This window comes from Budorcas taxicolor, chromosome 19 (genome assembly GCF_023091745.1).
Source record: "Budorcas taxicolor isolate Tak-1 chromosome 19, Takin1.1, whole genome shotgun sequence".
In the NCBI taxonomy this organism is placed as follows: Eukaryota; Metazoa; Chordata; class Mammalia; order Artiodactyla; family Bovidae; genus Budorcas; species Budorcas taxicolor.
This window is the reverse complement of record NC_068928.1, coordinates 25,212,398-25,235,185: the sequence shown is the minus strand read 5'-3', so window position 1 is coordinate 25,235,185 and position 22,788 is coordinate 25,212,398. Positions and strand designations below refer to the sequence as shown.

General features: G+C 48.9%; 1 protein-coding gene across 1 annotated transcript in view; it reads right to left on the bottom strand.

Moving 5' to 3' along the window:
• Nucleotides 1-22,788, bottom strand: part of PITPNM3 (PITPNM family member 3) — a 90,840-nt gene that overhangs the window by 57,123 nt on the left and 10,929 nt on the right. Inside the window, exons 3-4 of the mRNA XM_052657884.1 lie at nt 15,419-15,514; nt 5,571-5,678 (exon numbers count right to left, since the gene is read on the bottom strand). Coding sequence (XP_052513844.1) covers nt 5,571-5,678; nt 15,419-15,514 — 204 coding nt within the window. The remainder of the gene's footprint in view (nt 1-5,570; nt 5,679-15,418; nt 15,515-22,788) is intronic.

Here is a 22,788-nt window from a genome sequence, read left to right as displayed (position 1 = left end):
TTTCAAATCTATAGCAGATGAATTATTTATATCCATACAATAGGTAAAGAATTCTTAGAAACCAATAACCTGGGTTTAGTCCCTGGGTTGGGAAGATCCCCTGGAGAAAGGAATGGCTACCCACTGTAATATTCTGGCCTGGAGAATTGCATGGACTGTATGGTCCATGGGGTTGCAAAGAGCTGGACATCACTGAGCAACTTTCACTTTCACTTTTAAGAATAAAAAGACAATTCAATAGGAGATGAACAAAAGCCGTAATTAAGAAACAGAAAAAGAAAATAGTCAACACACCTATGAAAAAATGACCACTCTCACTAGCCATCAGGTCAGGTCAGGTCAGCCGCTCAGTCGTGTCCAACTCTTTGCGATCCCATGAATCACAGCACACCAGGCCTCCCTGTCCATCACCATCTCCTGGAGTTCACTCAGACTCACATCCATCGAGTCTGTGATGCCATCCAGCCATCTCATCCTGGGTCGTCCCCTTCTCCTCCTGCCCCCATCAAGTAAGTACAAATCAGAACAAGAAAATGTCTTCACCTGTCAATCAGGTACAATCTTAATGTTTGATAAGATTAAGTCTGGTGAGCTTGTGGGAGAAGTGGTTCACCTGATCCACAGTTGGAATGGATATACATTAACATGGCTCTTTTAGAAAACTGTTTAGCAGTATCTATTACAAGTTTCAACTGCTTATACTCCATGCATGGATCATTGTTTTAATGGTGAAAAACCCCAGTGTCTATCACTGCACAGTGGTTAAATAAATTATGGTACATCTACTGTAGAGAATACTATAATGTGGGTAAAAATAACAAGTCCCCCAAAAGAGTCAGTCTCAAAGACAGAAAGAACAACAAGGTCCTACTTTATAGCACAGGAAACTATATTCAGTATCCTGTGACAAGCCATAATGGGAAAGAATATATATATACATAACTGAGTCACCTTTCTGAACAGAAGAAATTAACACATTTTAAATCAACTATACTTCAATAATTTTTTTTTAAAAAAAGCAAAATTCCTCTGGGGAAGCAGAAAAAAAAAAAAGGCCATCCACAGACAGTGGGAGAAAACACTCATACATGAGTAATTAAAACTCTAAGCCCTTGCTACCTATGAGTGTAGGGTCTAAATTTACACCACTCATGTAGAATGGAAACAAACCTGTAAATTCAGCATATAAATGTCCAAGATCAGTGAGACCCTCAGGTGCAGCAGAAACACAAGATCAATCTCTAGAAGGACATTTTCAAAAGCTGGGGGATATAAGAGTCCCATACAAAAGGGTGGGGTGCTGACCAGGATGAGTTCACAGTTAAAAATGAAGAAGCAAAACTCATGGGAGACAGATAGCATGCATGCAGATACACACACACACACACACACACACACACACACACACATGCACACACATGCACCAGAATTAGCACCCTCAAGAATTGGAGATAGCAGAGCAGTCTGAACGTGTCTATGCAACACAGGCTCTAAATGACTGAGAAGATCAAAGATAAGCTATAGAACATAATTAAGGTTCAGAAGGAAGAAGGTCCAAATTCCAAATTCCATTTGGAATTTGCAGAGTGTGAAGTGGTTTCGGGACATCCAGGTGGAGGAAGTAGGGGGCTCTTGAAAGTATGAGTCTGGAGCCCAAGGGGGAGGTCTTGACTGGAGATGGATTTGGGGGCTATCATCAAGGGTAGCTGTGATTGGCCAGGACATGAACCATGAGCAGGGGGGTATCTCTGGAGTGAGTCCTGCGTTGAAGGGCAGCGACATTGAAGGAGGCAGGGTGAGAGCTTGATCTATACTACCACATTTTTTTTTAATTAGAGGATCATTACAATATTGTGATGGCTTTGCCATACGTCAACGTGAATTGGCATTAGGTATACATATGTTCCCTCCCTCTTGAACCTCCCTCCCACCTCCCTCACCATCCCACCCCTCCTGGTTGTCACAGACCGCTGCGTCATATATCGAACTCCCACTGGCTATCTATTTTGCATATGGTAATGGATATGCTTCAACGCTGTTCTCTCACATCATCCCACCCTCTCCTTCCCCAACTGTGTCCAAAATGTCTAAGCCTCCTTTGCTGCCCTGCAAGTAAGGATCATCAGTGCTATCTTTCTTGATTCCACATGTATGCGTTAATATACGATATTTGTCTTTCTCTTTCCAACTTACTTCTTTCTGTATAGCAGGCTCTAGCTTCATCCACCTCATTAGAACTGACTCAAAGTGGTTCCTTTTTATAGCTGAGTAATATATCATTGTGTATAGGTACCACAACTTCCTTATGCATTCATCTGTCGATGGACATCTAGGTTGCTTCCATGTCCTAGCTATTGTAAACAGTGCTGCAATTAACACAGGGGTGCATGTGTCTTTTAAAATTCTGGTTACCTCAGGTGTACCACCAATTTTGACTGCAGCCTTTTCCAGAAACTTCCTCTCCCCAGAACAGTCTCCTGAGGCTCTCTCCTCAGGCCCCAGACTCAGCCTGTCTTACTACACTGTTGCCTTGACCATGACCCTCCTCTTCTGCTGTGAGCTCCTACAAGGACCACCAGGCCAGCCTGCTTGTCCTTATTGCCCCACCATCCTGTGTTGAGCCCATGGCTCAGCTCCAAAAGTGACTGTTGGAATGAATGAAATGGGTGTGTGTGCTCTGCCATGTTGTGGGAATTCACATTGTGAGTCCACAGACGGATGGGACTCAGAAGGAATGAAACAGGTTTGGTTTCCTCTTCCTCATCCCCTCCTTCTCCCTCTCTCCTTCTTGCTCCCCGTTTCATACTGAGAGGAAACAGCATCAGTTCTCAGACTCAGGCAAACAACGGCCTTGAATCCAACCTCTCATGAGCTCCACAAAATGTTTGCTAGAACTATATTTGTGCAAGACCTTTCACTCTTCTTCCCCATCCCACATTATAATGACCTGTCACTGAACGCACTTTGCAAGTATCAGCTCATTTAATGCGTACAACTTGGGTGCCAGCCCCATTCTGCAGATAGAGAAACCGAGGCTCGGAGAGGTGATGTGACTTTCCTGGCCACAAAGTCATGGAGCGGCAGGCAGGGCCAAGGTTCAAACCCAGACCTCTTAGCTTCCAGAGCTTCAGTTTCAGCCTCGCCCATCGACCTCCCTCGGCTTCCTCCTCCCATGCCCTCCCAGCTCACACTGCTTCTCACTCACCACCTCCTTAGCTCACACTGCGTCTGAGTCACACATTCTTTGGCAGACAAGTAGGGGCTGGGATGGGAGGGGATGGCCAGATGGGTGGTGAGTACAAGTCTGGGTTTGTCTTTTCATTGCTCCCAAACACCGTCCTGGGGAAGCACTTGGAGTCCATGACCCCTTCTGGGCTCCTGCCAGGTTGTGGGAATGGAGGAAAGAGCAGACCCAGTGTCTGTCTGCACATGTGTGGCTGGAGAGACAGGGAAATCATCCCTGGACTGGTCTTGGAGACCAGACTCAGAGCCCATCCTTTCTGGAAAGGTGACAGTGGCCCAGGAGGGCCCTGCCTGTAAGACTCTGGGTTGCTTGGACCTGACTTTGCAGGAACTCAGAGCTGCCTTGTTGCTGTTGTTCAGTCAGTAAGTCATGTCCTGCTCTTTGCCATCTCATGAACTGCAGCATGCCAGGCTCCCCTGTCCTTCACTATCTCCCAGAGTTTGCTCAAACTCATGTCCATTGAGTCGATGATGCCATCCAACCATCTCATCCTCTGTAGTCCCCTTCTTCTCCTGTCCTCAATCTTTCCCAGCATCAAGGTCTTTTCCAATGAGTCCGTTCTTTGCACCAGGTGACCAAAGTATTGGAGCTTCAGCTTCAGCACCAGCCCTTCCAATGAATAATCAGGGTTGATCTCCTTTAGGATTGACTGGTTCAATCTCCTTGCTCTCTAAGAACTGCCCAGCTTGGTCCAATTTGGGAGGTGAAGCCCTGGTCTTGGAATCAGGAGACTAGCAATCTGAGGGTGATGCTGCTACTAGCTTTGAAGGACCTTGGGCAAGATTCAGCTTCTCTGAGCCTTGGGCGCTTCATTTGTAAAATGGAACAGTTACCCCAGGCCTGTGCATTTCTCAGGATGGGGCACCTGCTTTGGGGAGGGCTCTGAATGGGGGAAGCATGGATGAGGGGGTGGGTAAGAAAATGAACAGATGCTGGGGCAAGATGGCCAGCACCAAGATGGTCATTCTCCTGGGCTGAAGCAGGACCATTTCACTGAATACCTCCTGATTGGTAGCCCAGAGCAGACCATGACTGAGAAATAATGGGGTCAAGAGAGAAAGGAAAAGAGGAGATGGGGATGAGAGGAGTAGAAGGAGTGATATACGGGGGGGGCTGGAGCGATAGGAAAAGCTAACAGAAGCAGAGGCACCCTGGATCCCAGATAGGGCTCTAGCCCCAGCCCTGCTATTCACTCCTGTGTGACCATAATCAACTACAGCACCTCTCTGAGCCTCAGGTTCTCCTAAGTCATCCAAGATTTTATGAACTTCTTGGTTCCATCCTTCACTTGCCTTTCAAAGCCTAGCTCCATAGGTTCAGTGTCAAGAACGCTTCCTTGAGCTTCCTCTCCTGCCTCCTTCTAAAATTCCCCCTCTCCCCTCTGACCCAATAACCCTCAGATTAAGGGTTGACCCCCGCCCCCACGTTCTGACTTACATTGCATCACATATCACAACACAGAAGCCTCCGTTAAATCACCTTTGGTCCCTCCTGCATGTATGTGTGCTAAGTTGCTTCAGTCATGGCTGACTGTGCAACCCTATAGACTATAGCCCGCCAGGCTCCTCCGTCCATGGGATTCTCCAGGCAAGAATACTGGAGTGGGTTGCCATGCCCAGGGGATCTTCCCGACCCAGGGATCAAACCCATGTCTTTTATGTCTCCTGCACTGGCAGGCAGGCTCTTTACCACCTGGGAAGCCCTTGGTCCTTTCTACCAAGCACATATACATGGTAGTTGCTCAACAAATATTCTGCTCATGGTGCTAAATGGTCAAATGGACAGGAGGGGTGGATGCCTGTAAAGATATGCCTGCTTTGCCTGCTGATTAAGCTCCTGGTCAAAACTCCCCTCCATAAAAAGGCTCTGGACTTATCCTCAGCCCCCTCCTTCTTCAACAATTCAACCAAAGGAAGCGACAACTCCAACTGCTGCTCTTCTCCCCTGCCCATTCTCAAAGGCTCCTCCAGTGGTTACCCTACCTTACTGGAAGATTCCAACAACATAGGCCTGGCAGTCCTAGGAGCTGGGACCCCACCACCTGCCCTTAACTACCCACCCTCCCGAATGATCATTCGATGAACAAAGGAAGCCCTGTTGAAGTATCCTAGAGCTTTTCTGCCACAGAAAATCCTGCAGAAGTCCCCATGAGCATTCCTGCAGGTCACAGATTTCAAAGGTTGTAGGTGAAGTCCCAAGAGAGACAGATGACTCTTAACAGAAAACCCAGGTTCTAGCCCCAAATTGCCATCACTTCGACCCCCCACCACCACTCTCCAAAACACACATAGGTATACACCCAGACCTCAGAGGAGCAGAATCTCACCTTGATGCTCCTCCAGTTTCCCCATGGTCTCCATCTGCTCCACCAGGTCGTTTGAATTCCACTGGCTCATCCCGATAAGGATGGCGTTCTTCCCTTCGGCCACCTCCTCTGTGGAAAGAAGCAGAGAGGGGCATGAACAGGCAAGGCTGTGTAGAGGCAGGCCTAACAAAAGCTTCTATCTCAAAGGAGTGTTCATTTCTTCCTATGAGTTGAAGTAGATTTCAACTATTGAAGGTGTCTGTACTTACAGACAGGTATAAGACATGCAGAAATTTTTCATTCCAAGAATGCATTGCTGTATCCTACAGGATCTCCATGTTACAGTCAAAGAAAGTAACAAAGAAACAGTCACGAGAGAGACTGAAAACTCACAGAAGGCTGCATTCCTAGCACTAAGAGTGGTATTTCTTGAAAAGTAGTGTGTTTGGGAAGTAAAAGCAAAGCCCTGGAATTCCCCTGGTAGTCCAGGGGTTAAGAATCTGCCTTTCCATGCAGGGGGCTAAGGTTTGATCCCTGGTCAGGGAACTAAGATCCCTCATGCTGAGGAGCAACTAAACCCATGCACCAAAACTACAGAGCCCACATGCTCTGGAGCCTGTATGCCACAGCTAGAGAGAAGACACTGTGCCACAATGAAGACCCCACACTGTGGAATGAAAGACCCTATGTGCCACAGGTAAGACCCAATGCAGTAAAAAATAAATACGTCAATTTTTAAAAAGAAAAAGCAAAGCCTTGCCACTGGGTAGCAGTTTTTCTTTCAGTGAATTACCTGACTTCTCTGAGCCTCAGTTTTCCCGTCAGTAAAATGGGACTGGCAACATCTAATCATAGAGTTGTTGTGAGGATTAAAGGAAATAATGAATATAAAGGTCTTGGTGCATAGGGGGCTGTTTATACATGGGAGATGTTAAGGACATTTCTTCACACAAGGAGGGAGTTGCCATTAGTATTTGAACATACCAAGATTTGGCTGAGGTCAGAGCAGCTTTGGAATACCTGAGAAAGCAGACGACTTCTGCCTCTAAGCCGTGAGCTATATGGAAACTTTAACCCACATCTCAACTTTAAGAACCTCTTAATGTTTCCAGTCTCCCTTTAGTTTTCCCCTCAACCCTGTCTCTACTCTTGTCCTTTCTTGGTCTGAAAGGACAGGAATTGGTGAATTAGAAGTGATCAGGGGAATTGGTGAGGTCATAGTCCCTGATCACACTGAACACCAGCCCCTGGGTCCTACACATCAACCACACACATCTGGCGCTGTCCCTCATCTCAAAAAGGGGCATTTCCTCAAGAATAAACTGCAGGAGTGACCCCACCCTCTCTTTGAAAAGTCAAGCCTTCCTGGTAAAGAGCTTTGCGCTTTTTCTCATAGAACAGACATTAAAGGGTACTGGGAAGAATCCTCAAGCTCATCATAACCGAGAAAAAATGGGCCTGAGCCGACCCATTTCACTGCCAAAGAACTCCACAGAGCAGATGGAACCAATATGGTGGATCTGAAGCTTGGGGAGCTGTCCAGAGTTCTGAATCCATAATCGAGACCCCATTTCAGGCTAGAACACTCCCCCTTCCTGTCTTACTTGACATGTTTATTTGATCTATTTAATGACATTGATCAAATCTTTACTATGTATTGAGATTGTTATGTGCTTTACAAATATTAATTCATTTCATTCTTATAACAATGCTAAAAGATAAAATTCTTATCATCTCCATTTTATAGACAAGGAGCATGTAATAGCTCAGTAACTTGCTGAAGATCACTGGCTAGAGCCAGGATTTAAACCCAGATATACTATTTTGAGAGTCCTGAAATCCTGCCTTCCTGATGGCTTGCCCTGGACATCCTGTATTGGCAGTCCAAGTGCCACACGCACCCAGACAATTTCCTGAGCCTGGGGTGTTCCATCTGGGCATGGTTTACACCTGTGGGCTGCATTGTGTTCTGGGCAGAACTCTGACTGAGTTTCAGTCCTGAGTTACTCCAAATGAACCTGTGCCTTTACAGATGGCCCTCAACTCTTTCTGTTTTCTTATCTCTTATGTGGGAATAACACTTTGGTTCCACAACTCTGTCTAGCAAGCTTTCATGAGAACAAATGACATAGTAAACTTGAAAAGCCTACACAAGTCAAAATGCTGTAAACAAATATCAGGTAGCATTACTGTTGGCGAAGCAGGATCACTGGGGGTTTAAGAGTTCTATCCTGGTGTTAGCTTGACTCTTTTCAGTCCTGGATGCACCATCTGCTAGCGATCTGACCTTGGACGGTAGCCTAGGCTTCATGAGCCTCATCCATAAAATGATATCATGGTAATGCCCATGTCATGGGATTGCTGTGAGGACTAAATGAGACAATGAAGCTGAAGAGTCAGTAAGCATCCGTAGCACACAGTAGGAGCACAGATGTGGATAAAAGCACAGGAGGATGAGGTTCCACCCCTCTCACCACCAGAGCATGTGATGTTCTCCCCTAACACTTGTTCTGCTGCCGTCTGCCCCTATGTCGTTCTGCCCCAGTTCCACAGTGGAGACATCAGGGTCAGCCTGTAACCCACCTTGAGTGCCTATGTCTCCTGGCTCAGTGACCCAATCATGCAGCTCTCTGCTTGTTCATTTAATATTCATCCGACAATGAATGGATTCTTGAGCAGTGTTATATGCCATGTGAGACATGACCTCCATCCTGGAGGAAATCAGTTTAGTGAAAAAAAAAAAACCACACGTGGGAAATTGACCATCAGATGAGTGAGCTGGGGCTCCTGGCCTAGTGCTGGGTATACAGCAGGTGCTAACACATCCTAGCTTCCAGTTCTTCTGCCATGCATGACCCCTATCTCAGGCTGTCTGTGACGCTATCAGAACCCCGAGAGCTCCCAGCTTCTGAGGCTGAGCATGCACCATCCTTGGCATCTTTCCCCCTCTTCCTATTTTATCTACCTGACCCGCCTCCATCTTTCCCTCATGGTCTTCTGTCTGTCTTTCTAGGAAATGCATCTCCTTTCAAACTCTCCCCATGGTCCCCTCTGCTTGATGTCTGGCCCTTCCCCTGATCTCTGTCCCTCTGGGTCCTCATGTTTCTCTGTCTCAGGCTCTCTGTCACGTGTGTCCCTCCCTTTAGGCCTCCATCATGATGACTCTTGGCACCTGATCTGTCTTTATCCCAGAACCTCTCTCCTCTCTCTGAGTGGCTGTGTCTCTCTCTTGTCCTCTCTCCCTCTCTGGGTTTCTCTTTCTCTCTCTGGGTGCCTGCCCCTCAGGATCTTTCTGGCTCTGCAGGTCTCTGACCTCACTCTCTCCTTCTGGGTCACTGTCTCTCTTTCAGCTCTCTCCTGTCCTCTCTTGGTGTGTCTGTTTGTGTATCTGTGTTCGTGTGTGTGTGTGTGTGTGTGTGTGTGTGTGTGCGTGCGCGTGCGTGTGTGTCCTCTCCCATCCTGACTGAGTGTTGCTCTCTCTCCCTCTCTGCTTTCTCATATTTTCCCTGGCTCCCTTGCACTCTCTGCACGCTCCCCCAACAACCCATCCCTGTCTCTCCAGCTGCTCCCCCAGCTTGCAGACAAGCTTTCTCTCCCTCTCTAGGCCAATCCTCTGCCCCTGCTCTCAATACTCAGCCTTAGATCTTCAGTCTAGCAACAATGGGCTTGTCCCCTGAGTGGAAGCAAGAAACACACACACACACACCAACACACACACCAGCACACACACACACACACACACACGGAAAGAGCAGCAAAGAAAGCTCCTTTTACAGTCATTTAGACAAACCAGCGAGCCATGTGCCTCAGCCCTGAGCCTCCACTCTATTTCTCTTCATTGTAGTACAAGCCTCCCAACAGAGGCCATGAGGCCACAAAGGGCTTGTTCAGACAAAATCCTGGTTATTGATTTCGCTTTTCGACTACTGATGACTGCTCCTGGCATGCCAGTTCCCAGCCCCAGTGACCTCTTGTGTGGACACGGGTTTTGCGTGTACTTCACCCCCTAGTGAGCCCCAGCTCCTGCCCAGTCCAGGTGCCAGGCTCAGCTCAGCCCCCAGCACCATGACCCTGGCCTTGACCCCAGACTGACTCCTCCCCTGGCCAGAGCCTGGATACAGCAGAAGCCTTTCTTCCCACCCTGGGGTTTCTGTGTCTGCTGGACCCTCAGGATTTCAGAGCGGGGAATCTCCTTGCCCTGTGCCAGGCAGGCTTCACCTTCAGCTCGTGGAGCCCAGGGCTCGGTCACCTCCCACCATCGGCTGGTCCAGTTCCCTCTATCACTCCTTGCCACAGACCCACATTCCAGTCTTTCCAAGGACCTAGACACGCCCTGCTCTGAGGCCTCTGGGATACATGATCACTAACCTCCCCGACTGTTGAATGTTTGCCCCATTCCCCTACCTGCACCCATACCATCACCCTCTCTTCATCACATGGGGGTCCCCACTCAGCCCATTTCCAGAAGCCTTTGGGGCAGCTCCTTGGCATCTGCTTCTCTACTTCCACTCCTCCAAAAAAAGGGAGGGTCAGGGGTCAGCGACACACCTATGCTTTACATCTCCAGGGGCTCCTTGTCCAGCTTCCAACAGCAACATCCTCCACTCCACCCATGAGACAAACCCTGTACCCTTGCTGTGCTCCAGAGGAGGGACCTGGAACCCCAAGACTCAAGACATGCCGGAGGTCAGACAGTGGCCAGTCAGTGCCCCCAACCCTGGGGAGAACTTGGATGCTCTGAACCCAGACAACCTGTACCGCTTTTCTCTGCTCCCAGAGACTCTGAGTTCTGAGTCTCCCTCCTGGACCAGGAGCAGGGGTGCCCAAGGCCACCCCAGGAACATATCCGGAAGGTAGCAGGCCGGTCTGTCCTCACACAGAGCACTAAGCCGGGCCCCCTTGCTGCATCCACCTTCCTACTCACCACTCCGGGAAGAGCCTTGCACTGCTGCTCCCCCTGGCCAGAACGCGGCCCCAGATCCCCACATGGCTCATTTCTTGTTATTCCACTCTCAGCTCAAGGCTACATCCTCTGGGGACCTCCTACTCACTAGTCACTCTATCACAGCCCCATATGTTATACTGGGGGGGTGCCTCCATGTTTCTAACAGCATTTGACACTCAATAAAACACTCATATTTAAAATGTACAATCTGAGAATTCCCTGGCGGTCCAGTGGTTAGGACTTGGAGCTTTCACTGCCAAGGGCCCAGGTTTAATCCTTGGTCAGGGAACTAAGATCCTGTAAGTGGCACAGGATAACCAAAAAAAAAAAAAAAGTACAATTTGACACGTTTTGACATTTGTGCACAACCAAGAAGCCATCACCCCAATCAAGATAGTGGGCATATATCCATCACGCTCAGAAGCTGTCTCCTATCCCTTTTGACCCCTCCTCCCCACCCCCAGGAGACCATAGATCTGCTCCTATTGCCATAGACTTGTTTGCATTTTTCTAGAGTTTTCTATAAATAGACAGAGAATGCACTCTTTCTCGGCCTGACTCTTTTGCCTCCCCATGATTACTTTGAGATTCATCCGTATCACTGGGTGTATCAGCTCGTTCCTTTCTTATTGCTGATACCAAATACATGGGTGTATTGCCATTTGTTTATTTGAACACCCATTGATGTACATTTGGGTTGTTTTTACTTTGAGGCCATCATAAAGCTGCTATGAACATTCAGGGACACATCTTTAGGTGGGCATACGTTTGCTCTCCTTTTGGCTAAAAACCTAGGGGAGGAAAGGTAGTTAATGATGATCGACTTTTTAAGAAGCTGCAATCTGTTTTCTGAAATGGCTGTCCCATTGTACATCCCCCCCAGCAGAGTCTGAATGTCCCAATTCTCCACATTCTGGTCGGTTGTCATAATTAGCCATTTTAACAGGTATGAGGCAGTATCTCATTGTGGCTTTAGTTTGTATTTTCCTAATAGCTAACGATGGTGAACATATTTTAATTTTTTCACCTTTTGTTTTTCATTCATCTACCTTCTTTGCTGATATGTCTGTTCCTTTGTATTATTTTATTTATGGGACTTATCCATAGAACTCACTTGTATGTTGTCTTCCCATCCATCATCACTAAACTGTACAGTCCAGGGAACTTCTCTGGAGGCCTGTGGACTCCGTACTCCCTATGCAGAGGGCATGGGTTGGATCCTTGGTTGGGAAACTTATATCCTGTGTGTCATATAGCATGACCAAAATAAATCAATAAATCCATGGGGGTCAGGATGGGGTCTACTTGCCCTGTGTCCCATACAGGGAATACTTCCTGGCACTTGATGGACAGATGCTCAATAATTACTTGAGAGAGGGAATGAATGACTCTGAATTCTAGCCCCTGCTCTGCCTGACTCTTTGTGTGACCCTGACCAAGTTTCCCAGTTCTCTGGCCTCAGTTTTCCAGCCTGTAAAATGGAGTGGGGGTGTTGAACTCAAAGACCTTGAGGACCCCCAGCCCTGACATGATCTGGGTTTGAGGCATGTCCCTTCTTGGCCACCGTGGGTTTCCCCTCACTCTGCACTCCAGCCTTGCCATGGCTCCCCAGCTCTGTTTGGACTCTATCGACAGGATAGGGTATGGAGCCTCTTGGGTCGGAGCACCTGGACCCCATCACCCACCCTGTAGCATCCAGTGAGAGGTACCAGCCACCATGAGGCCCCGCACCTGTTGCCATAGACCAGGGAGTCAGCATCGTGCCCAGGGGTTGCTATAGACCCAGAGAGCTCCATAGTCCTGAGTGCCCCTCCCAGTCCCTCGCCTTCCTTACAAACACAACCAGGGTCCCCCAGAGCCTAAGGGTCTCTCTGTTACCAGACCATGATCCATGAGGATCTCCCGTCCCCCATGGTAAACCCTAGTGCTGGATCAATGGGCTGGAGCTTGAGGGAGAAAGGGAGGGAGGAGGGCCCCATCTTCATTAATAAGTCAAAGAAAAAAGGCCTGGCCTGGACACTAAGCCCCTGGCTCCAGCCCCTCTGTCCCACCATGATGTGTGATCTAGATGGACAGGCCCCTTCCATGCTCTGGCCTCTGTTCCTGACAGTGTGGCTCCACTTCAGGGGGAGGCGGAACCACGGAGGCAGGAGGATACAGGTGGGGACGGAGACCACGACCAGGTCAGGTCAGGCCTCAGCCCTGGACTGAGGAAAGAGGCAGGGAGGCGACCCTTCAGAGCACACCCAGAAAGCCGGCTGGACCCTTGCTGCTGAGAGAGCTGCCAGGTTGGCCTGAGTCAGCTCCTGGGAATGGAGAAGGAGGTTGGCTTTGCCTTTTACTGCCCCAAGCCAAGGAAACATGCAGAGGCCTGCCCGGGGACACCTCAGGGAACAGACAGGAGGTGGGGAGTTGGCAACTCAGAACTGAAGAAGGTTCCAGCAGCCTGTGGGCGGACCATGCAACTGAGAGCTATGGATGCTCTGGGAGAGGTGACCTAGGAAGGGGCGAGCGGAGACGTGAGGTTCAGAGTCTGGTAGGCGGTGCTGAGAGGTGGAAGTCAGGGAAAGAGGCAGGACAGTCTGCATTCTTGGGATGGTGGAGGGACAGAAAGATGGAGGAAGTGAGGACAGTGGGGAGGAGATGAGATGAAGGAAGAGGTGGGACCACTCATAAGAGAGGCGTTAGAAATGAGGCCAACTTGGGAACTGCAGACAGAGCAGTGAGATGATGGGAGCGGAGGACAGACTGCTGAGGGTCCACAGGGGAGGGCAGCAGGAGGGAGCCACAGCTGCGCAAAGGGAAGACAGGCGTGCGGGCCATCGGGATGGAGGTGGAGCTGACCGGCGCCTCCCGCAGACGCCTCCCGCCGTGAGCCATCCTCGTCATCTGGGAGTGCAGAGCCCTGATGAACTGCAAAAATATTTTAAATGAAAGTGTTCTAAGCGTCAAAATATTGAAGCCGTTGTTGTCACACTGTGGGTTAGTTGCTATGGAGAAAGTCAGCCCCGGCTGCCACTCCAAGCAGACACCAATGGGAGACAGGCAAGAAGCCCAAAATGGGCTGGTGTGGGGCTGGCATCAGGAAGGCGACTTGGCACCCAGAGTCAAAAATGGTAGCGCCTCAGCTGGGACAGCATCCCACCACCAACCCCACTGTGATTCCTCCCCAAATCATCTGAACTGGATATAGTCTCCATTTCTGGAGGCACAGAGCTGATAGGGAAACTTAGGCCCAGAGCAGATGACAGACTTGCCCGACATCACAGAACAAGTCAATGGCATGTTCTCTGATGCCAAGTTCCAACTGTCTGAGACCATGTTCCAACTGTCCTGCTCTGAGCCCAGAGGTCTTCCCAGCACATGCTCCATTTCTCTTTTCAAGACCCCATTCAGCCAGGCATTTCAAAGCTGGTTCTATCTCAGGAGTAAGTTAATCTCCCAAATACGGTGACTACCCAGAGGGGAGCTGAGCCAGCCAAGCAAGACTTGAGGACCCTCCTAGACTGGAGACCCTCCTGGGCTTGTGGGTCTCACCCACCCCTGCACAGTTCAGGCACATGGCTGGGAGGGTCCTCTCTCCTGAAGTCCAGGCAGACTCTGCCTCCCACTGGTGCCCACACCTGCCCTGCCCATCTCCATCTCTGAGACTGTGCTCAGGTCAATCTCTTAGTCTGAAATGCCCACCCCATTTAGTGCCCTTTTATCCAATCCTTATAAGGCTTTTTTACAAAGAGTTTTGGAGGTAGACCTTTTTTTTTTTTTTAAGTCTTAGTTGAATTCATTACAGTATTGCTTCTGTTTTATGTTTCGGACTTTTTGCCAAGGCATGTGGGATCTTAGCTCCCTGACCAGGGATCGAACCTGCATGCCCTGCACTGGAAGGCAAAGTCTTAACCACTGGATCACCAGGAATGTCCCCTTTATAATGCTTCTTGTTTTTCCATCCTCACTTACATAGTGCCCCTTGCTACATCTGGTGTACTGCCCAAGCACCCGGCACCGAAATGCAGAGTTGATCTATCCTCCCCTCCGTCGTCTCTCCCCTGAACGTCTGCTATGATCTAACTGGTCTCCATCTCCACTCCAGCTCCCCCTCCCATCTGTAAGCTGATCTTGCATGTTACCTACCAAGTCACACACAGTCTCATCTCTCCTCTCCCAGAGCACACAGGCTTCCTTCACTTCCTGGAAGGCCCCATCGTTCCTGCTTCAGCACCGTCATACCTGCTATGTCCTCTGCCTAAGGCTCTTTCCTCTCGCTTTTCACCTAGCCAACTCCTACCCTCAGTTCTACAGAGAGGATGTTAAGGATCTCCACCCGAAATTAGATATCCCTATCATCACTCTATTAACATTTGATTCTTCTTATTCAGAGGTATTTTTCCCCACTTGGGGTTTTTGTTAGTATGTACATGTTTATTTGGTTTTTCCAGGTCTTAGTTGCAGCAGGCAAAATCTTCAATCTTTGTTGCCTCATGCAGGATCTTTGGTTGTGGCGTGTGGAATCAGGTTCTCTGACCAGGGATTGAACCCGAGCCCCCAGCATTGGCGACACCAAGTCTGAGCCACTGCACCATCAGGGAAGTCCCTTATTCTCCATTTGTGATTGTATTTTCCTTCGTGTCATTGTCTGACGTTTGCCTCTCCCACTAGACTAAGCTTGACCAGGGCAGTGACCATGTCTGTTGGTTTACTGCAGTACCGTGAGCACCTGAAATAGTTGAGCAACTCAGTAAATATCTCAAAGAATGCGTGACGGGGTGCTGAGCCTCAGCCCTGGGGGAACGTACAGATTGGGTGATTATAAAGCAAGGAACTGCAGAGTCTGAGTGGGGAGAGAGATCAACTCCCAGTAGTGCCCCTTCTTGGAGCTTCTAAAAAAAGTCACCCAGCTATTGATGGGAGGATGGGATTCACTCACCTCTAGCATCAAAGAATTCATCATCAGAGCTCTCCACTGAGTCACTGAGGACATTTCGAAGGTGCCAGGGGGCACCACCGCCCGGGGGAGGGCCACCTGCCAAAGAAAACACACCTGTTAACCAAGCTTGTGACTGTGTCTTGGCATGAAGGAGGTAGACGCAGACCACCTCGGCCCAAGGTTTGGTCAGCATTCTGCACATCCCTGCCCTCTTGACTTCAAGTGCCCTGCCCCTCACAGAGCCATCCCACTGCTATGCTTTCATTTAAGCCCCAAACACTTCTCTGAGATGGCTCGGCTGGGCAGGAACAAGGGTGCCCATTTTGCACACACCCAAACCAAGACCAGAGGCAGTTAGAGATGTTGCCAAGGTGACACATGTATCAGGAAGCATCAAGTAAGTTTCGCTGAGTTAATAAAAGATCTTAAAACAATAAGAGGGTCTTCCCTGATGGTCCCATGGTTAAGAATCCACCTTCCAATGCAGGGGACTCAGGTTGGATCCCTGGTTGGGGAACTAAGATTCCACCTGCCGTGGGGCAGCTAAGCCCACGCGCTACAACTACTAAGCCCAGGAACCCATGTGCCACAACTAGAGAGAAGCCCTCACACTTCAATGAAAGACCTAGCCAAAAAGAAATGAATGCGTAATTAAATATTAAAACAATATAGTTCATTTCTCACTCCCACACAGGTAGGAAGGGGACTCTGGCCACGGCAGTCACTCACAGCTGCCACCATATGATGCCAGCATCTCGAAAAGGAACTTCAAGGCTTTCAGAAGCAGGGGAGGAGAGCACAGAAAGTCATGCCCAGTCATAAACACGTCTTCTCACATCGACACACTTCTGCGCAGGTGTCATTGGCCAAAGCAAGTCACGTGGTCATGGCCAGCTTCAAGAGGGTGGAGGAGAGGAGAAGCTGACATCCTGATGGACTAGAAGTGAGGTCTGCTGCACACGTGTGCAAGCCAGGCTGGGACTGCAGCCTCCCCTGGGGAAAAAAAAGCCCCAAACTAAGAGAAGGGTGACCAGAGCTTGCGTTCTGCCCGTCTCTGCTACTTACAACCTGGCAGCCATTCCCACTCCATACTGCAGCCTCAGTTTCTCAGTCTATAAAATATCAGCAACAATCAATCCCGAGCTGGAAGGATCAGAAATAATGCATGCTCAGCACCAGTATCTCGGGAGGCTCAGTGATGATGTCTGCCATTATTATTAATACCTGCAGAGGCCAAGACGTGGGCTGGGGGGTATTCCAGAGCAGACAGAAACAAGTGCATGCAGAGAATGTGGCCCCCTGGGGGCCCCAAACTCAGCCCCAACCCACCTCCTGCCCCAGGACCAGGGGGAGGAAGGCCAGAGATACAGATGGGTCAGGAGCCTCTCTCTTCCACCCCACATTTTCAGAGCCTCTTTACTTGGCACTTTGGGACTCTCAGGAAGCCAGCTGATATCAGGCACATTCAGGAAGCCCTCCGATGGCTCCTAAGACACGTGAAATCCTGGATATTGTGGATGAATTCCAGTCTAATTGTAAACACTAAAACCATAAAAGTGTTAGGAGAAAACTGACCTGGTAATTTTCCTGAGGAAGTAATCAGAGAAGTAGACAAAGATATCAACTCAGTGTTCTGGTGATACCCACCAACCGGAAGAAATCCCAGTGTCCACCCACAGAGGACCAGATGTATATTCACAGTCAGCAAGGGAATTCTTTGCAGTTGGTAGAAAAATAAAGTAGCTCCTTATGTATTAACATGGAAAGATACCCACAGAGTATGGTTAAGAGGGAAAAAAATGCACATGGGTCCCAGAACCATGTTTCTTTTGATCCCATTTTTGAAAAATATACTCCTGCTTGTACACTGAGGATATGTACAGCATGTTAGTTAAGAACTCAGGGTCTGAGGTTGGAAGAGCCCTAGATTCAAGCTCAGGCCCTCACCTCTTAGAGGCTGTATGATGTCAGGTGAGTCCTGTCACCTGTCTGTGCCTCAGTTTCGCCAGCTATAAAGTGAGGAAAGTTCACACCTGCCCCCACGAGCTGGTTGGAAGAATGAAATAAAATACACTGAAGTACTTAGCACAGGGCCTAGCATATAGCAAGTGCTCACAACAATAATTATTATATAATTATACTTACAAATGCTCTAAAATGTCTGGAAGGACAAGCACTTTGATGGGGATCCCACATCAATAGGGATTACCTCTACAGAGCAAAATTTAATAAGGAGAGGCAGGGAAAACTCCATGTTTACAGTGCACATATAACTTCATATGACCATTAATTTTATAAATTCATCTTATCAGTGCTAAGATGTACATTTTTTCCCACACTTCAACAGCTTTAAAACTGGGGTGCGTCTTCTGTGGTGGCATGTCCTAATTTCGTTGGCATTGTTTATTCTTTCTTGAGGTATAGAAAATAGTGATGCACCTTACAATTCATTGCATCGTAATTCAGTGGAAAACAGTAAAACCACCCTGCACACAGGGTTTATCTTCCTCTGTTCAGCCCTGGCCATCTAGTACACATGGCTTCTTGCATCAGCAATGCCCCTACTTTGGTTCCCGCATCCGTGCAATAAGTAACCCGAAAGAGACTTTCCCCTGAAACTTTTCAACTCCGACTGATGCTTGAGGAGCTGATCTGGCAATAGTAGATGTAAATGAACCAGCAAGAGGTGGGCATTCCCCCAGCCTTGGCTAGAACACACCTCATGACGCATTCCCCAGAAAACCTGCTGCAGCCTCAGCTCACTGCACCCAGCTACGCTGCAGGATGCTGGCACCGTTTCCTGCCCTGAGCCCAGATCCCAGAACATAAACTGCTCCTGAAGGGAGAGGCCAGCACAGGTCAGCCCAGGGCCCCAGCCCTCCTGCCTATCCCTCCTGCCCCACCCACCACAAACTCCCAAACACACACCCCACTTGAGCTTCATGGCTTGAAGCCAAGCAAAAAGCACGTTCTGAAACACAGAAAAGGCAGAGATCATAAGGAAAATCGACCTGGGAGTCACTTCTGGGTGTAAATCTGGGTCTTCCCCCACATGCCCAGTGGGGACGCTCTAAGCTCTTCATTCCCACCCAACAGTGTAGAGAGCATGACAGTCTGATCAGCAATTTCCTTCCTATGACCCTGGATTTATTGCAAGGGAGTTGGAAGAATCCAGATACACCATAAGTGAGTATTTCTAACATGACTATGGGACCATTTCCCAAATGTATATGGGGGAAGTTCTGGCTAGAGAAATAAGACAAGAAAAAGAAATAAAAGGTATACATATGAGAAAGGAAAAATAAAACTGCTTTTATTCTCAGATGGCATGATTGTTTATCTAGAAAACAATAAGTCTACAAAATCTACCAAAAAAAGAAACCAAAAACCCTACTGGAACTAATTATTGAGGATAGCAAGATGACAGGATAGAAAATCAAAATACAAAAGTCAGTTGCACTCCTGTATGTCAGAAATGAACAAGTGGAATTTGAAATTTGAAAAATAATACCATTTATAATAGCACCAAAATACAAAAAAATAAAGAAGTGCATAGGTATACATTAAATGTATGCGAAGATTTCTGTGGTTCAAAAAATACAATCACTTAAAATCCTTCCTGATTTTACATTAATTTTATATGTTTTCTCAATCAACAGATATCAAGGATATAAAAACTATCAGACATATGATATGAATGTGCAAATATCCCTTGCTGTCCAAATCTATTCCATTTCTAAGAAAGCAAGAATCTGGACAGTCAGGACAGTCATATTAACCTCATCTATTTGGTCCCTGAGTTTTGTATGATGAGCAGCAAGAGTTTAATTAGTGGTGGGTTCATCTAAAGATGTATCTGTGTCGACTTGTCTCCTGAATTTAAATAGTGAAGTTTCAGCGAGAAGGGACTGGCTATGGTGGGTCTCCTACCCACGCAGTGTATACTTCACCCACGAACAAAGAAGGGCAACTGCATTCCTGTCAACCTCCCCTCCTAAAGAAAGCTTGTGTTAGAGCCTGAGGAAAAGAGGAGAGCTCTGGAATTTGTCCCTCCCTCGCCTCCCCCACCGCATCCATCCTTGCAGGCCACCATCACCTTAGGTCATCGCAACACCCACACCATGTGATGGGCTGGACTTGGTGGGAGTCCCAGTGGGGAGAGCCCGGCAGCAGGGAAGCCTGCAAGGAGCCTGCTTCAGCTCCATTTGGAGGAGATGCTCTTCCAGCTAGAGATGGGCAGAAAGGGAGTGGGGCTTTGGGGGTGTCAAAGGGAGCTGCCCATCCTGCAAAGCACTGTATTAGGTGCTGGGGACATCGTGGTGAACAAGAGGGACAGAGTGGGGCCCTCCCAAAGCTTACACTCTACAGGAGGACCGAGGAGGCAGTCCTAAACCAAGGAAGCAGCAATAATCCTTTCAGCAGTAGCAAGTACTAGGAAGAATGTAAAACCGTCCCTTCCCACCTCCACAATGCCCTTTTTCCTCAAGTGTCTCTTACAGTGTCATCATAGCCTGGAGAACAGACAGGCGTGAACGCGTGGATCTCTACATCCACTGAGGGATGATGACAAGGGCATTTGGCTCCATCGTCAAAAGAACTCTGTCACCCGGTGAGTTATAAACACTGGACCAGTGCTGTTTCTCCTTCCACATGAACCCTTCACCTGAGTGTCGAGTCTCCTTTGTGGTCAGTATCTACAGTTGATTTTCTCTTTAAAAGCATCTTTATCTGGTTTAGTGCCATCCTCTTTATTTTCAAAATGCATACCTTCACTGGTTTTTAAATGCACACTCTACGTTTGTTTAAACCTGCTACAGTCCTTCCCTCTTTGCAGACAGGCTGCTCAAAACAGCTTCTGGAAAGGTAGGTATTCAATACATAGGAGGATCTCAGTTATCTACCCTGGTGCAAAAAAGAACTTATAAGAATGGATCATGTGGGTTTCCCTGGTGGCTCGGTGGTAAAGAATCTGCCTGCCAATGCAGGAGACACAGGTTCAATCCCTGGTCTGGGAAGATCCCATATTGCCATGGTACAATCGAGCCCGTGTGCCACACCTACTGAGTCTGTGCTCTGGAGCCCAGGAACTGCAACTACTGAGCCCACCCGCCATAACTACCAAACCCCTGGGGCCCCTAAAGCCCACGCTCCACAACAAGAGAAGCCACTGAAATGAGATGGACACACATCGCAACTAGAGAGTAGCCCCCAATCTCCACAACTAGAGAAAAGCTCGGGCAGCAACAAAGACCCAGAGCAGCAAAATATAAAACAAATAAATAAAATTATTTTAAAGAAAAAAAAGGACAGATCATGTAAAGAAGCAGCCATCACCTGGTGTTTGGAGGAAGATGTTCCCTTCATCTCTTCCTCCGGCATGCAGGGTTTTTTTTTTTTTAGCAAACGACAAAGGTCATATTTCAAAAAAGGAAAACACTGATATAGACTCTTGGGAGGGCATGAGAGGAAGACTTTTCTGAAAATGTGGAGGGTCAGTGGAGACTTGAATGGTGAGAAAGAGCCAGACATCCTAAGCGCTGGTATGTACATCCATGTGTGTCCATGCACGTTCCTGGCACACACGTGTGGCATGGACAGGCAGAGGATGACAGTAAGCGCCTTCCTGGATGAAGGAAGTGCAGAGGCAAAGTTACCCACAAGGGGCAGAAAGAAACCCACGTGGCCGGAGCCAGTGAAAGAGGGGGAGACGGGTATAAGAAGAGGTGAGAGAGGAAATGGAGCCTGAACAGGTAGGGCTCACCTGCCTGTCATAGATGGGAGCTCAGGACAGGTGGGTTTTAAGGTTCTCACCTCTATCCAGAGTCTATCACCTGCTTACTTCCAGAAGAGTGGACCCAGATGCCCAAGAGGTTCAGAAATCTCCCAAGGGGTAGAGGGTCTCAGGTCAGGTCGCTGAAGGCCACATACGGTCTTGAGAGTCAGAGAAGGTGGGTGCCTAGATCCCAGATCAGTGAGGGCAAAGGCCCAGAAACACAACCTCCTTGAGGTAGGTCCCTGCCCTTCACCTCTCTGCATTCTGTGTCCAGTACAGGGGCCCAGGTGGAAGAGAGCCAAGAGGTGTTTGTTAAACAAGCAAATGAACAAAAAATGATCTGCTGGCAGCTTCACAGGTATTATCTAAACTCATCCTAACCAAGTCCCATGGAGCAGGTGTCATGAATTCCCATCTTACAGTTTAGGAAATAAAGTTCAGAGGTGTGATGTCATTCAACTGAAGTCATAACGCTCATAGGGGATGAAGCAAGATCCGAACCCAGGTCCATCTGACTCCAGGGCCTGTGCTCAGGACCACCAGACAGGGTGTGCTCTGCCGAAGAGCTCAGGGCAGGAGCCCGGGTCTCTTCCTCGCTTCTCTCCCCCAGGCTTCAGGGTCTCCAGGGCTCAGCCTACATCCTCCAACAGACTCTTCTGTCCCACCTTCTCCGTCACACTTATTCAAAACTTTAAATCAAGGGACTTCCCTGGCAGTCCAATGGTTCCAGTGTAGGGGGGGTGTGTTCGATCCCTGGTTTGGGGACTAAGATCCCACAAGCCATCCAGCACAGACCAAAAAAAAAAAACATTCTAAATCAGGATAAAAGAGAAAAGGGAATACCCCAATCCTTCCCTGGCAATCCAGAGAAATAAACAATCCTTCACACCCCATGGTGCACTGGTTCCCCAGCAGAGCTCAGAGAAGCAGGGTGCAGGGGGAGGGGCTGTGGAGAGCCATTCCTGCCCCTCTCCTGGTCCATCTGCCCACCCCCATCAGGCCCAGTGCAGTCTCCCTGAACTCGTCACAGGCTTGGGTCTCCCCAGCATGAGTGCAGCCAGCAGTCACCCACTTCCCCACCTTAGCCCTGGTTCCCATGGACACAGGAATTGGAAGATGGACAGACAGGAGCCAACAGTGGGTGCTCTGCCCTCTACTGGGGACTCCAGAGCAGCCCTGGCCTGAAGGTCAGCGCTCCCCACCCCAGAAGGGAGACACCACCCTGCTCTTGGGAGCCCAGTCTGAGGGGAAAGAGAGTCCACAGCGAGGAAAGCCCTGGCCCAGTAAAGTGAGGGAGGTAGGAGGCATTGGCCAACTCCTCCTGGGCCAGACCTTGAACCAGATGCTGCCTAGGAGGTATGAGCTCTGACAAGGCTGAATGGGCTCAATCCCTGGCCTCAGTGCCAGCCTCGGGGCCCAGCCTACGTGGCCCGGCATAGGGCAAGGGACAAAGGAGGGGTGGGCAGCCTGGCCCCTGGGTGAAATACATCAACCGAGCCCAGAGAGGTGTAGACAGCGCCTCCCAGAGGCAGGCAGCCTGGAGGCCTTCCTGGAGGAGGAGGCAGAACTGAGCCTTACAGGAAGTCGGGGCAGAGTT